This window comes from Homarus americanus, unplaced genomic scaffold (genome assembly GCF_018991925.1).
Source record: "Homarus americanus isolate GMGI-L3 unplaced genomic scaffold, GMGI_Hamer_2.0 scaffold4060, whole genome shotgun sequence".
Classification (NCBI taxonomy): Eukaryota; Metazoa; Arthropoda; class Malacostraca; order Decapoda; family Nephropidae; genus Homarus; species Homarus americanus.
In genome coordinates, this window is record NW_024746161.1 from 5,212,839 (window position 1) to 5,230,188 (window position 17,350).

At 40.8% G+C, this 17,350-nt stretch overlaps 1 protein-coding gene across 1 annotated transcript in view; it reads right to left on the reverse strand.

Annotated features, from left to right (window-relative positions):
- The window catches only part of LOC121879092 (cyclin-dependent kinase-like 4), a gene marked incomplete in the record, with an annotated part of 125,379 nt that overhangs the window by 37,774 nt on the left and 70,255 nt on the right, over nt 1-17,350 (reverse strand). The window contains 1 exon segment of the mRNA XM_042385597.1: nt 12,427-12,549. Within this exon segment, the coding sequence (XP_042241531.1) occupies nt 12,427-12,549 (123 nt within the window).

Here is a 17,350-nt window from a genome sequence, read left to right on the forward strand (position 1 = left end):
TGTTGATGATATACGTGATGCTTTACTGACTGGCAGAACACTCCCCAGCGTCTCGACCAAAGCTGATACCTTCTACAAGAAAGGAAAGCGGTGGCAAGCGGAACTTCGCAATCTAAAGAATGACTGGTTTAAAATAAAAGCATGTGAAACACAAAATTTTGCAGATCAGCGACAAGATGAACGAATTTTCCAATTCTACTACAACATTTGTGCGGGAACAGCTCTCCACTCATCCAACGGTAACTCCATAATTAAAGACGATGAAGGCCTCCAGATCATGCTGGAAAGAAAGCATCAACCATTCACTGCTCAACTGAAACATCGATGTGGGATGCCCTGACTACCCAGCAAACCTCCTGTAGCATCTTGTGAACTGATCCACCTCAGTTACCTCCATCCCGGATGAGGTAGCTACTTCCATCAAACAGATGAGAAACAAACAAAAGTTTCAAGAACTGATGGAATCCCAGCCGAGGTATAAAGCGAGGAGGACTTTCTCCCATTTGCTTTCATCTCCATTCTCTCTCCTGGAGAATATTTGGGAAAGGAGGAAACTTCTAAGCTCTTAAAGACAAATCCCCATCGTCAATATTTATAAATAAGGAGACTAGTCAGACTATAGCAATTGGCTAATGGGATCTTCGAGGTTGTCTGTAGCTGGGTAAGCATTATCGCCTGAGTCCTCCTAAACAGACTTTTTCCTGAGAAGAAAATTTCCTCCCAAAATCTGGAATGTGACCCAGGGCGATGGCTTTTCATCGATTCCAACCAAGGCCTCGGCTCGGTCAACAGGAAGCCCTCTCAGGTTCTCATTTGCTCTTTTGGCTGCCCACCAAAATTCACCTTTTATTTTGAGGCAACTCCACGATGGCAATAACGACAGTATCTTGCACAATGGCACCAGTCAGAGTTCTTCCCCACCTAAACCGCCGATGTAAACAGCAGTGTGTAATGGCACCAACTCTCTTCCATCTTGGCTGCCTTCCTTTCTCGTGCCAGCGCTAATTTAGCCGGCGGTAGACACGAGTACCGGATGAAGGGTCTTATCAAAAAAAGTTTCCATCCTTGCGTTAAGGAACAAAGGTGTCAGCAGCTTTCATTACTGAGTTTCAGTATGCACACGACCTCACCCCTTGTCGCTCACACTGAACGTGACCTACAGGAGATGCGGAACACCTTATTTTCGATGCGTTTAGTCAAACAAAGTATTGTTTATTGCATTAGTCTCGAATACTAATGAATGAGTGAGTGTTCGATAGTTATTTGCGGATTCGCAAATTGAACGTCTTTGTTTATGACATCATTTCCGTCAACTCTGGTGGCTTAGTTTCATCTCTCAGAGCCTGTTCATTATTTACTAGCAGTCATAAGACAAGCATCTCTCTTATTCTATATTTCTAGTGGTATAACGTGTAAACCTTGCTTGACTTTAAGAAACCAACATTATATAGTGATTTAATGAGATTGTGGTAGTGATATTTCAGAATTGTACGGTAAAATAACACTTATTCACCAATCACCTGTGTTGATACACGTTGAAAACGGTAGTTTGTTAATAAATAATTAGTGCTTAGTTATTACTTTTACGATTATTATAAGTCAGCCAAGAAGTCTTATTATCCCAGAAAGTGCACGGCCTCATGGATTCGGCATCAGCAGTGTTACTCTACGCAAAATACTCTGTGGTCTAAACCTCCAGTCTCCTACATTCATTTATCTCTCATTTACCCAGCAGAAAGCCGAGACAATTACCCACTTTTGCTACCATATGTCATAACCCTACCCAGTCCCTAACCTCACTTCCTCCCGGCCAACCCTACCTCTCCCCTACCCTCCCAGTGTTCAACCATTTGAAATTGCCAACAAACTCTGAAATTTAAATCCAAATGCTCACAACCCCATGACCTCCCAATCAAAAATTTACAAGGAGTTTGCAACGAACTTGGCACCCCCTTTGTTCCATTATACGCATCCCACAGACAAAATGCCTTAACACGAAACGCATTTGTCACCCCCTATCCCCAGGTCCCCACCCCACAGCGTCCCTTAGTGACCTCAGACCAGTTGCCATGTATCCCCCATACCCAGCTCACTGAAAGACTTTGGAATGGGAATGTACTGCTAGTACTTTATCAGTCAATTGATCCAGCAATTTAAGCAATATAACCCCAATCACATCATTAGTTGGTTTCTGGATTTTTCTGAACAAAAAATTGGAGAACGTAAGACATCACCGGCCTGCCCTTGTTGGCTTCCAGGAAGGCTTTTGACCTTTGATCACTGCACTGTTATCAACAAGGCCATTGCACCAGGGGCTGCTCAACAACCTGGTCTCATGGCTCACTGATTTGGAGGAGGCCACAGTCAGGCAACAAGGAAGTTCTAGTTTCCATGATTCAAATATTCTGCCCTCAGTGCTGTCTCAGGGTACCAAGATGGGGACCACTGGCCCATAATCCCATCAGCCTATCGAACACTCTCACAGGTGGAAGGATGACGCTGTCGGTTGTACAAAGGACAACACCTCACCGGACTATTCATGGCTACAAGGTGCTGACAGGTATGAAAGGCATAATGCGAGAAGATCACCACCAATCACCCCAAACTAGTCTTACATCACACCGCCATCACTCCAGTGAAAGCTCAGGTTAGCAGTAGGTGCCCATCCCTCCAGTTAGTGCAGTCTGCCAAACCCTGGTGAGTAATTATAGACCACAAACTGACAAGCCCGAAACAACACAATAGGCGGCCTTCGTACCGGACTCAACATGCACCGACGACTCAGGTCAGAGCTGAGGACTATTCACAACGATTTTATTCTCCCTAAATTAATTAACGTATGCGTCACCAGCCTGGTCGTCTTATCTCAACCCACCCAACAACGTCAGCTTAGAGAAGATACAGGAAAGAGGCCTGCAGAATCATTTCCTGGGTCAGACTATCAGCCACAACGCTCTCTCCACTGTTAAGCCATACCTCAGTGACTCCACCACCACGCACAGGCTTGGCAGGACCACTGCACATCTCGTCATCGCCACCTACTGCCACCAGTCCCCGCCCACCTCGTGCAGTCCGCCACTACAACAAAATTCATAATAAGAGCCCGCACTGATAGATAGAAATCAACACATCCCATCCAGTGGAGAAACCAAGGGGTTTCTGGTTGCCCGGAAACCCCCCTCCAGGTACTGCATGGTGCGGCCAACCCATACCTGACCTGGCACACCTTAGTAACACGAAGACCTTTACCGGGCAGACTTGCCATCCCTGCAGCGTCAACAGGAGGTACACACCACGGAAGCAGTATAACAAAGCTAGCAGGGCCCAACCAGTCTTCCAACTACACTGACCACCACCCCTCTCCCAGACACCAAGTTCCCCAACGTGAGGACCTGCTCATTAACCTGTGCTCTCTGCCAGTAACGACATGCTCTCAGAAAGATCACTTAGTGGAACTGCTAGGCCTGACATTACTGCACATGCACCGAGATATACCAGGATATAAACCAAATAATTGACACACATTTGCACAGAGAAATCCAGAGAAGAAAATGTCCAATGTACTGCAAAAATAGCGCAATGTATTTTACGGATGTTAAAAACTGTTACAAATTTTGAGCCTGTTGTGTTCAATGTTGGTTAGTCATTATATTCGTATTAAAATGCTTAAGACGGTTACAATCAGTACAGTAATAAACAATAGTATATACTCTATATTTAGTGCAGTAAATTCATGTATTTTAAAATGTGTAAATAAAATAAAACAAGACTTCTATTATCCTGTAATATAAGTCTATAAAAAGATTAGGATGCTAAATTGGCACCATCTTCAACCTCAGATTATTTCCTAAGATTCATGCAAATGCATCAAATATCAGAGACTCAGCACGCTTGCCAGACTCACTTTGGGTGCGCCTGCCATCTATTGTTAAAATGATAGACAGCTCCCTGATTTATGTACTGTACAGCCCTGTAAATGTATGAACGTACTGTATATCATTATGCCTAAACCACATGTAAGTTTATATTCAGCCACCGCTGCAGCTCTAATAATAAAACCAATATTATTATCAATATAATTATATACATTGCACACATATATATTTACAAATAAATCACTGCAGGTGCGCGATCCAGTAATCCACATCTTCAGGGTACAGACAGGGGTAGTCTCACACCCAGAAGATGTAAATATTAAACACAGTATATATATATATATAATATATATATATATATATATATATATATATATATATATATATATATATATATATATATATATATTACCTAGAAGATGCATGGTGTTTTCGTTGGTAGTATATTAACATATTAGTAATAGCTATAACTTGATCTGGTAACTCTATTAATTTGGCATCGTATATTTAAATAATTATTTTTATTTTTTGAGACACAGCAGCCAAAAAAATAAACTTACTTAACATCCCTATGACTAAAGTCACAGAGCTGACCACTCCACTCTGGTAAGCAGGATATTTTCTGGTCACATCCCTGTGTATGCAGGTGTTTGTGCAGTAACAAATAGCTTGCACCAGCTGGTATACAATCTTTCACCTTTTCATCTGGCAACCTGAAAGTTCAGGGAAGAGCACATTAAAACCATTAGTCCATTGTCATATTTTGTCTGTTAGCAGAACAGTTCAGTGCAGTGCGTATCATATGTATTATAGTTTAATCACCGAATTATAGTTTCTAAATAAATACATGTCATTATAGTAGGAATTGAAATGCGTCAGTCCAGAGATCAGTTGCATTATGTCTCTCTGAGGAATATTTTTATTTTCCAAATAATTCATATTCACTCTTTTTTTTCTTTTTTCTTTTCAAGGTTAAATTTGATTTGAATGCTCCAAAATTGATCAATCTTCATATCAATCACACCCATGCTCTTTTCTTACAGCACAAATGTGACCGCATACGTAGTTCTATAAATATGAAATTCTTTCAGCTCTCAGAACCATTGCTGCCATTCTTTCCACCATTACTATTCAATAACTGATGTTTTAATACAGGATGTTTCTGCAAGTCCACAGCTTAAATAATTATCATTTCTTAAGACCTCACATTATCTTCTTCATCGCTCTTTATCTTGATTTTGCACATATAACTAACACAGACTTTATACTTTATTAAATCCTGAATCTTCCACAAAAAAATAATAATAAAACAAAAATAAAAATAAAAATAAAAATAAAATAACTTTACATTTCAATGGAAAGAGGTTGGGGCATTGAGAATAGTAAGGGTTGGGAGGATTGTTGTCAGGTTGGACTAGGTTCACAGATGTAGGGGTGATAGCAAAGAGGGTACAAATTGGTGATAACAGAAGAGGATACAAATAGGTGATAGCAGAAGGAGGTAACGGATAGATACGAGATAGGTGGAATTGAAACAGCTAAGAGAAATGAGAGGAAAGGACTAGAACGATAGATAATTCGATAATTGAAGGTAGAGGCGGGGGGAGGAAGAAAAAATGATCTGGGAAAATGTGGTAGAAAGAGGATAAACGAAACAGGTAATGAAGAGGAAAGGGACAAAGGTTGAGGGGAATGTGAAAAGATTGAATGTTAAAAAATAGAAGATGGTGAACCGGTGTTATGAAAAGAGACCAAAGTGTAATGGCTAAATGTGGACAAGGAATGGCATTAGAGAAAAGAGACAGTGGTATCTTCTGGTCAGTGAGGCCAGTTTGTACCAAGACATCACACGAGATACCAGCACTCGCCACACATAAGAACATAAGAATGGAGGAAACTGAGGGACCTTATTGGCTCATAGTGGACAGTCCCATTTACACCAACCCCAAACGTTCATATATCCATCCAACCTATATTTAGTTATCCAGCGTATTCGAGTTAGTGATGAAGTTTTGGTAACGTTCCACTCTTCCAGTAACTCTATTTCAACTAATGTTTACCTATTTGCGCCTAAATCTAATTGTCCAATTTAAAACCATTGTTACGAGTTCGCCCTGCTGATAGTTTGAGTACCTTTAATGCCACCATTGCCCAGCCCCTGACTTCCATTTATTCACCTCGATCATATCGCCTCTCCTCTACGTCTCGAGGGAGTGCAAATTAAGATACTTTAACCTGTCTCTGTACTCAAGGTTCCTAATGCCCGGATTAGTTTTGTCATTCTCCCTGAATTCTTTTTTAGTGATACTATATCCATTCTGTACTATAGACGGCACCAGAATTGAACTGCATAACCAAGGAGGCCCTCACAAGGCAAGATAGTTTTAGGACGACTTCGCTAGTCTTGTAACCAACACGCCTTGTATGAATCCAAGTACTTTGTTTGCCTTGTTTCAAATCCACATTGTTTACTGGTTTAAGACCTCCCCTCATTACTCATAATTCTTCCCACAGTCGGATTTCTATAACATCGTTGTTCATCTGGTATGAATTTATTTACAAGCGAGTACAAGACAATGTGTAAATGTGGGAGTTAACAAGTCCTTCACCTTAGTTCTCAACATCTTCCCCATTAAAAAGGAAATCCTAACACTTTATAATTAATAAAAAAAAGAAAGCTAATTTGAGATGAGATTACATCTGCTATATTATTTTTTTAGCCTAAAATTATATATATTGTTTCAAAGTCATTCTTAACAATAATGTACCAGGTAAGAAATTTTCTACCGAGTGTAAAAGGTTATTTGAGAAGGAAAAAGTGAACACCACTCAACCCTTTAGGGTTACTCTCCAGCTCGTTGAGGACGGTTCTACACAAAACTCGGAAGACAAGGTGCAGTTTTCTTCCCTGAACACTTCAATAAGATTGATCAAGTTTGGAGATGCAGTTAAGGAAAATAAAGAATAGGATGTTAAGCATCTAACCCTTCACAATAAATACTGATACATCAATGTTAACACTTACATTCACCTGCATTTAATATTTACATATACGGTACCATATACAAATGATAAAATTTTACTTAAATCTAAATATTACTGATCAGGACCTCGATGAATTAGACAATACCTACAGTTGTTTTTATTGGGTTCCATAATGTTTTGGAATTATGATTAATTCTCTACTGAATAAGCGTCAATGAATAATTTCTACTAATACCTATGCTTTCCCAGAAAAACATGCAATAAATAACATTAGGCTCGGAGAGTCTCTCCTCAAGAACTGTTCATAAAAACTACCAAAATATTTAATGAAACGATAAAACAGACACTTGTAAAAACAGTAACTTTACCTTAAAAAATATTTTTACATGGGTGTTTATTTCCAACCTTTTAATAATGTGTAATAATTAAAAACAATATTAAATCACATGTTTAATTTTTTTTCATATAAATCACTAAACAACAATAACTGTTAAAATGAATACCTCACACATTACTGTACATTATATGATAATATGGTAAAGTGTTAGGAATAATTTCAGGTTATTAATCATTGTTGTATATCCCCAACCTTTTTGTAGGGTCTGGGCAACATTTGCCATAGTAAATATAGTGGAGGGTAAAACTTTGGGTCTACAAGAAAAAAAAATCATATATACGGTTATTTGCAGTTTTACACGTCTAACGATTACCAGTTACCTACTATTTACATTTACTCTTTCAGGCTGGTTCTCTCTCTGGGCCCGGTCTGGTATACGCAGGTCCGCACGAGTCTCGGACAAACACAGTTCCTCTAACGTCGTATCAAGTTATTTCATATGTTTATTATTTTCACCTTAATGAACAACCCAAATACGTATTTTCATAAAAACCCTTGCAGGCCTTAAACCGCGGACTACAAGGTTGGGGCCACTGCATTAGAGTATAGCATTTACAGCCACATGGTAGATTACTAGTAACGCAGAACATATACAGATGAGGAATAAACAAACTGAATGCATTTATATAAACAATATTTAATAATGGAGAAGTTTATGGCGGGTTTCTATCTAATCCAAAGTATCTACATCTATAAGTAGGTGGAGAGGCCTATTGCACCGACAAAATCAAACCAACATCACTGATCAGAATGCCCCCTATCCCCTTTATTGTTTGTTTTGGTGTAGCGATGTATTTGTTGCTGTTGGTGATGAGTGATGTGTTTGTTGGTGTTGGTGGTGAATGATGTGTTTGTTGGTGTTGGTGGTGAGTGATGTGTTTGTTGGTGTTGTGTTGAGTGATGTGTTTGTTGGTGTTGGTGGTGAGTGATGTGTTTGTTGGTGTTGGTGGAGTGATGTGTTTGTTGGTGTTGGTGGTGAGTGATGTGTTTGTTGGTGTTGTGGTGAATGATGTGTTTGTTGGTGTTGGTGGTGAGTGATGTGTTTGGTTGGAGAGTGATGTGTTTGTTGGTGTTGGTGGTGAATGATGTGTTTGTTGGTGTGTGGTGGTGAGTGATGTTTCTTGGTGTTGGTGGTGATTGATGTGTTTTTGGTGTTGGTGGGAGTGATGTGTTTGTTGGTGTTGGTGGTATGATGTGTTTGTTGGTGTCGGTAGAGTGATGTGTTTGTGTTGGTAGGAATGATGGTTTGTTGGTGTTGGTGGTGAGTGATGTGTTTGTTGGTGATGAGTGATGTGTTTGTTGGTGTTGGTGGTGAGTGATGTGTTTGTTGGTGATGAGTGATGTGTTTGTTGATGTTGGTAGAGTGATGTGTTTGTTGGTGGTGAGGATGTGTTTGTTGGTGTTGGTGGTGGAGTGATGTGTTTGTAGGTGTTGGTGGTGATGATGTTTTGTTGGTGTTGGTGGTGAGTGATGTGTTTGTTGGTGATGAGTGATGTGTTTGTTGATGTTGGTGGTGAGTGATGTGTTTGTTGGTGGTGGTGATGTGTTTTGGTGTGAGTGACGTGTTTGTTGTGTTGGTGGTGAGTGATTATGTTGATGTTGGTAGAGTGATGTGTTTGTTGATGTTGGTGGTGAGATGTGTTTGTTGGTGTTGGTGGTGAGTGATGTGTCTTGATGTTGGTGGTGAGTGAGTGGATGGGTGGTGAGTGATGTGTTGTTGGTGTTGGTGGTGAGTGACGTGTTTGTTGGTGTTGGTGGTGAGGAGGTTCTTGATGTTGGTAGTGATGTTGTTTGTTGGTGGGTGGAGTGACGTGTTTGTTGGTGGTGAGTGATGTGTTTGATGTTGGTGGTGAGTGATGTGTTTGTTGATGTTGGTGAGTGATGTGTTTGTTGGTGTTGGTGGTGAGTGATGTGTTTCTTGATGTTGGTGGTGAGTGATGTGTTTGTTGGTGTTGGTGGTGAGTGACGTGTTTGTTGGTGTTGGTGGTGAGTGATGTGTTGTTGGTGTTGGTGGTGAGATTTGTGAGTATGTCCAAAAGTGGAATGATTTCAAAGAATAATATTGGAGAGTAGGGAAAAACTTATTAGACATTGGGGAAGGAGGCAAGAGGTGGGTGCACCGAAATTGTAAAGAAAATGGATAGACGAAGAAAGTTCTCCTCCAACAAAGTATCTACGTATTTAGAATACTTAAAAGAAAAGTTATAAGTAACAATGAAAACATGAAAGTTAAAAGTAATATCAAATAATACGCAATGCAGATAATATTGCTGTTATCTTGGATAGTGAAGAAGTCTTACAAAAACTGGCAAACAGATTTAGGGAAATGTAAGAATATGAGTTAAAGAGTTAATGCTGTAAGACAAAAGTAATAGTTGCCTAAAATTGTAAATAAATGCTAAAATAAAAATTATGGCAGGGAAGGAACTTAAACAAGTGGACAATTTAGTGTATTTGGGAAATAAAATTAACTGTGATGGTAGAAGTACGGAAGAAATTCAAACAATAATAAGTCAAGCAAAACAGCGTTTAATAATCTAATAATCCTAACAAAAAGGAAATTAACTTTAATTTGAAAAACAGGCTTCTGAGATGAGACTCTTTCAGCTGACATCAGAAAGTTAGAGGTCTTTGAATGAAATGTGGTGTTATAGGTGGTTGTTAAAAATATGTTGCCGTGGCAAAGAACAAATGAAGAAGTATTAAGATTGCCAAGAACTTCAAGAGAAATACTTGAAATTTGTAGAACAAAGAAATTGAGATTACTTTGGTCATATAATCAGGGATAAAGGGATAATAGCAGATATATTAATGGGCAAAGTTGACGGTAGAAGGGCCAGGGGAAGGCAGAGACTGGGTTGGATAGAATTAAAAAATGACTTCCAGAGAAATGCAAAATCTCAGAGAATTGGTCAAAACAGCCCGAGAGTGTTTAGAGTGGAGGACTGTGGTCGGCAACCCTCAGATATTAGGATGGTAATTTGACTGATTTACTCCTTGGGAGTGACGTGTTTTAATGTTATTATTATGCAACAGGATGAGTGAATTATAATATTATATGTGTAAATATTAGCGATAAATGATGTGTGTTAGTACGAGTAGTAGTGACACGATGGAGAATAGTCCGTGAAATATGTATTGGTGCTGGTAGTGAGTGAGTAAGACTTGTGAGTGGGACGCGTGTTAGCGCTAGTGGTGAGTCATATGTGTGTGCTAGAACTAGTGTTAAGTGACATGTGGTAGTGATTATGGTGTACTAGTTATGGTAAAAGCGTAACAAATAAGTGCCTGGGGTAAGGTAAAGATGAGGCAGTATTAATGGTAAATAAAGTATACTGTATACAACTTCGTGTACTGAGTAACAAAGGGGTTGAGTTTAGTGTTGAAAGATGAATGTTTTAGGAGAAATAGTGAGTGTTTAATGTGTTGGTGCGTATAGTGAGTAACGAGTGTGTTGGTGCGTGTAGTGAGTAACGAATGTGTTGGTGCATGTAGTGAGTAACGAATGTGTTGGTGCATGTAGTGAGTAACGAGTGTGTTGGTGCATGTAGTGAGTAACAGGTGTGTTAATGTAATAACTGCCAATGAGAACAACTTTCATTATCGAATTTGTGTGGATTCCGTCCCATGTTGGAATCAGGTATCATGACCGTGCTTACATGCCAATGAGGCATGTAAGAAAGAAAATGTTGACCGTGACCTTGGTCTGTCCAATGCTGTAATTAAAAACATTCAAGTCAGAATCATGAACTCTGATCTAGAAGAAGTGAGAAATGCAGAGAGACCCGACAGTTGTAGCATTAGTAAATATGACAAATTTTGTAACAAGAGGTACCGGTATGGCCAGCATAAGGACAGAACCAGACAATGTGATGTAGTCGTGGCCAGAATTGAAGCTGGGATACAGACACATCGCAAGTTAGTAACGCTGTACCCATACCGGAACACTCAGCCTGTAACTTTGTGATAAACCTTTAAAGCATACACTTGAACGCTATATTATTGAATGTGACACTGTCAAAGACTTCAGGCCACCTGACTTATTGTATCTTGAACTATGTAATTACTTCATTGAATCAGGTGCTTGAGGACATTCTTGCTGTTTATCCCAAATTTGCTAGCCCACACTGATTAGTCTTCAATTAGAATATGACTCAATGTAGTGATCCTGACCTATATATGCTGCTGGTGAATGTGATGTATTTCCTTCTTTGTGTACGAACCTCTGTCCTGCGTGGCAGTGAACAGTGGCATTACCCACGAATCTGACCTATATATAGTGTCAATGAATATGATGCATTCTTTGTGTACGAACCTCTGTCCTGTATGGCAGTGAAAAGTGACATACCCACATGAATCTGACCGATGCATATGTATGTGTGTGTGTGTGTGTATGTACATGTACATGTATATGTGTATGTATATATGTATATGTATGTATATGTGTGTGTGTGTGTTTACATATATGTATATGTACTGTCAATGAATATGATGCATCTCTTTGTGTACGAACCTCTGTCCTGCATGGCAGTGAACAGTGACATTACCATATGAATCGACCTCTATACATTTATAGTTGTTAATGAATATGATGTATTTCTTTGTGTATGAACCTCTGTCCTGCGTGGCAGTGAGAAGTGATACCACCCTCAGTGTCAAGACCTGACTGAATTACTCAGAATAGGCAAACTGTACTACAAGCTCTGCCAATAAATTTGTTAAACTAAAAAAAAAAAGTGCGTGTAGCGAGTAACGAGGACACCAGTGTACCCCCAGAGGCCAAAGCGGCACCTACGCCAGCAGATGAGATATCCTTGCACCAACTATACCTCAAACTTAAATCCCAAGTAACAGGGGTGAAAAGGGTTCAGTGGGAGGACAACAGACGGGTGGAGGTGAGTAGTAGGGTATCTATTTCTACTCCTACTACTCACTGCGTCCATCTGTTGTCCTTCCACTGAACCGTTTCACCCGTCACCCGAAGATACGCCAAATTGTTCCAATAACCTCTAACCACAGATGAGAGTTCATCGCAGCAAACACACCCACCAGCTGGTCTCACCTGTACAAGCTGATACCTGTACATGTTCACTACCAGTTGCGAGACGCACCTTTAGCATTCTGAGGGCAATCTTCTTGATGAGTGGATCATCTTCAGTTTCGACGATTTTGATGGCGACGAGGCTGCCATTTTCACGGTTGCGACACTTATAGACGACGCCATAGGAGCCCTCGCCAATCTTGCTCAGCTTCTCGTATTTCTCCATCAGGCGCGAGGACACCCGGGCTCTCCTGAAAGAACAGTGACATCGTTAGGTTCATACTGGTAATATGTAGGAGGGCGATGCTCATGAATGAAAGTGATCTGACGAAGTGACGAGAGAAAAATATACAGGTTGTAATCTATGCTGTGGATGTAGACAAAAATGCACCTCATTTTTTAATGTGTAAACGAAAGTGGGTCCCATAGGCATGCCTCCCTTTTTGGGACAGTGTGAATACCGCACACTGCATACCAAAGTCTTTCGGTATGCAAACAGACATCGTGGCCGATACTGCACTTGACTGCCTTCACCTCCCCATCTTGTATAATTAAGTACCCATTTGCAGTTGGGTGGACTAGGGGCCAGGACAGAACCAGTTATTTTGTATAATTATCTGATTTGTGAAATATTTTAGCATCGGGCGCTTCTATCATTATAATGAGGAAAGCAACATCCGTGAAACATAAATGCGACTATTACAGGCAAATAGAGCTGGTTTGGATGATGGGCGACTAGTAGTCCATCACAGCTATCTTTTATTTTAGTGAGTAATGTGGAACATAAGGTAGTGTTTTATTCACCCATTATAATACTACAGTTCCGTAATGTAATCCCGACATGTCTCGCTAACCTTCCACAAAAGACTCTAGCTTTGGGGCGTGGCTTCAAAAAGAGTTGCAGATCTCTTGAAACTGAATGTCCCAATCACCCCAGACAAACCCATTAATGCTATACCTCCTTGGCTGGATATATCGGTTCCTATTAATTACACTCCTGCTGGTAGTAAGCATATGTTAAACAATCGATGAGATGTGTCACACTAGGAACTATTAACAGACACATAGAGAGTATTATTTCAAGTGAATGTTATGCTTTTACTGATGGTTCTGTGCAGACAAACACAGGTAGAACAGGCTGTGCAATTGCAATATATAAAGAAAAAGAGATATAAGTGTCAAACAAGCAAAGGCTGAACAACTGGGCCAGCACAACACACACTGAACTAACTGGAATCACTATTATACGTTCATTATATTTTACCTAAGTGGCTGCCAATAAAAGAAAACACGCTTAATAACACATATCCTTGTTATCACCACCCTCCCACGCAGCAACCTTTGACTCACATGCCATGTTTTTTTTTTTTTTTAATGGCACTCACCTACATCCTGTGGTGAAGCGAAGTGTTACAGCACCCAACAGGGAAGCATGCTAAGTTCATGCTTGCCATGTCTCATGAGTTGAGGTGCGTCCTGAAGAGTCAGTGGTTTATGTCATCAAGTTATTGGAACTCCACACCCTGAATACGAATTCGCAACTTTCGACTTAACAACAGGTACCTACTTTACTGCTAGGTGAACAGGGACTAATGGGGCTAGGAAGTAAGTCCAAACAACTTCCACCGGCCCGGGAATCGAACCCGTGACATCTCGCTTGCCAGGCAAGAAACGCGTCTACCACCGATCCCCCAGGCTCACGTGCCATGTGTCGCATGCCATGTGTTATCGCCGCCCTTGTACGCCACGACCTCTGAACCCATCTGGCTGCGTGACCTGTGACCTCGCCAGATGTTTGTGGACGCACGTTTGTTTCAGTCGCAGTCTGATCACGGAAGGGGACAGACATGTTCCCATAGGTACTCCTGTCCTTCAGATCGTCACACAAAGGCCACCACAGTCTCTACCTCCCTTCTCGCCGGCAAGTGTTGAGCGATGGGGGGGTGACGTAAACGCCCAGAAGAGAGTCCTCTGATACAGACATTTCTGATACAGATAGTCATAGTGCACCCACACCCTGCAAGAGTCAGACCTCAGTGATAGTGACAGAAACAGTAATGTTTTATGGGAAAACTTGTCGGAGTGGAACACAGCCGCAAGGCGAGCTTCCTCGCCACCCACCTCTGCCAACCAACCAAGTAGCTGAATCTGCACTTTCCAAAGGACCCATTGAAAACCGTCGAGGAACAGTTTAAATGGACAAAAAGTACTCTGATGCTGTCAGGCCATGTGCTCCACCGGTGCCCCCCACAACCGGTGACACGACACAGATCATATCCTCTTACACGAATTTACCAACCGTATTGAAAGACTCTTTGATACACTCTGTACCGCCATCTCCAACCTACACAGCTAACCCCTGCCTCCAGCTGCTACCCAGTCACCCCCTCTTCTGGTTTGACACAAGCTGGTAGCCCCTGCCCCTCATGTCACTGCCTATTGGCTTCACTGCTGGCGTCCACGCTACCGAGGCCTGCCCGGTGTGTCCGGCTGCCCCATCCACCCGCAAGCTGCGGCTCGCCCATGACCCGAGGACACCACCCGGCCCCCCGTCCCCATCAGCGTGCCAGCACCTGGGGCCAATCCACTCCAGTTCTCCACATCAATTGACCACCATGTGGACATGCTAGTGACTACGTATCTACGCCAAGAAGGACGTCCCTACCAACCTCTCGACATCCCCCTGAAGCCGACACTACCGACGTACACGCCATCACAATCAATAAACGGTATGTCCTCAATATTGTCATGTCTATGGTCTGGCACTTGACATTATTAGGACCTGCCACGCTTTGCCATAAACAGATAAATTGTACAGGAATTTTCCACACATTCATCATTCTGTCACTTTATGTAACTTGCTGATAAAACCCATAACCCTTTAGGCTTTTAGCCCCTAATGCATGAGTCATGGCAAGCATGAACTCGCATGCTTCCCAGATGGGCTGTAAACGCTTCTGAGCTTCATCTTGCACAGTATGCAAGAGGGTGCCCAATAAACTAACCCCCCGGTGGCAATCTAAAAAAATCTAAAGTTTTTTGTTGTTATGACCATAGATAGGGGCTCGGGACGTCTCTGGCTGACAGTACCGTCCAGCCCATTTGAGGCCACAGTAGCTCTAACCAGGAGTTACTTGGAGCGATACTAGGAGTTAAGTGGAGCTATAAGCCTTCACACGTGAGTGAAAGAACACAGTGATTGTTTGTATTATGGTGAAATGTTGTGAACTACATACGTGCATAGTGTAAGGTAATTTGGATAATAACCATAAAGAACAGTGTATTTACTAACTGACGTATAATGTATACATGTAATGGTATGTAATCAGTATTTAACGAGTGTCTCACTTTTACAGGTTTTGATCATATCAATCAATAAACGTTGAGTGAGTCCACGCTGTGGGTTTCTCTCACCCTTAAGACGTGACGTTATCTAACTGTCGAACCATTCGGCAGTTAAACTCCTGCTCCTTAGGGTCCATGAAATACCAGGCACGTTTCATCAACCACGCTCTACAGTGCAGTACATTATTATCAAACAAGATATTATTAACAGCGTTTACTCGCCTCGTACTCTAAATATCCATCATAAGCCATAATCTACAATACATTGAATATCAACAGAAGCTCCTACGGTGGGGACACTACTTCGTTCTGGCATTTATAAATCGTTTTACAGTGGGCATACATTCAGCTTTTAAACTGCTGATGAAGATCTTTAAATGAATACTCCTGATGGTAGTATCCATGGCATTATTGAAACATTGTGGCTGGACGTATTAGTAATGGTGTGTATATTGTTGTTAGTGAGTGGGAGATGAATCATCAATCAGGGTGAGAGACTCACGTAAGAAGGATGCGAGATGATCCACAGGCAGAAATGATAAAAAAAAATGGAAAAAGAGTGTTAGAACGGGAAGAATGTGGAGGAAGGGAATGTGAGAGATGCGGATGAAGTGACGAAAGATTGACACCAATATGTCACCTTATCCTTCCCCAGCAACAGTGGCCCCGGGTCGATCAAACACCCTCTAATAAAAGCAAATAAACACTGTTTTGCGTGTGAAACCAGAAACAATTTATTTCTATCAATACAGATTTTTAAATTGCCTTCTATCATCTCTGAGCACGAAATGCCAATATGTGTAGCAGTACAGTGACTGGTTGAATGATGGGAATAAAATTGAAAACCTGTATTGATGGAAATAAATTTGAAAGATTCCTCTCTTATTTGAATTATGTTTCACACGCGGAACAGAAATCATTACTTTTCCTTGAAATTGAAATTGTGTATTTTTTCACCTGTAATATAAATTATTATTATTTGTTTTACTTCTTATTTGTTTTGGACAAATGGCAAGTGGCGTGCAATGCATTTATTATGTATATTACATTATGCATTATACATTATGCAGAATACATTAACAAATTTGATACAATTAACATACAGTAAGTAAGTCTTTTGTCTTTATTATAAACTAAAAAACGTCAAGTGGTGATTGTAATCAACACTACTTCATCTTAACAAAGACGGGTGTAGTGTAGTGAACACATAGACGGGTGTAGTGAACACCATAGACAGGTGTGGTGTGGAAGGTGGACAAAATAATAAACCTAATATTGACCTAAATTAGTGATGACATCAGGCGACCTATACAATGGCTCACTCTCATAGCGAAAGATTTCACTAAACACCTGACCTAGTACGCTGATTCATGGCTGAAATATGGACGGGGAATAATGACCAAATGGGCAACTCAACAGATTACTCTGAGACAAAATCAACATGCTCCCAGATCTGCGTCCGTGAAATTCGTCCCCAGAACAATGTAGAGTACCGAGGATTATTCTGCCGCCTGTGTGATTGGCATATCAAGAACGCTGCTCACACACGTCCATGTTTGTTTACTTCTCCACCAGAAGCACAGGTGTATACTGTAGACATGTGTTGATGAGTTCCAATAATATACTCATGAATTTATGTTCTTATTTTTCTACGTGGTGTTAGATGTATTAAACTTTTGCTTTTAACAACAGTGAATTTTACCAATG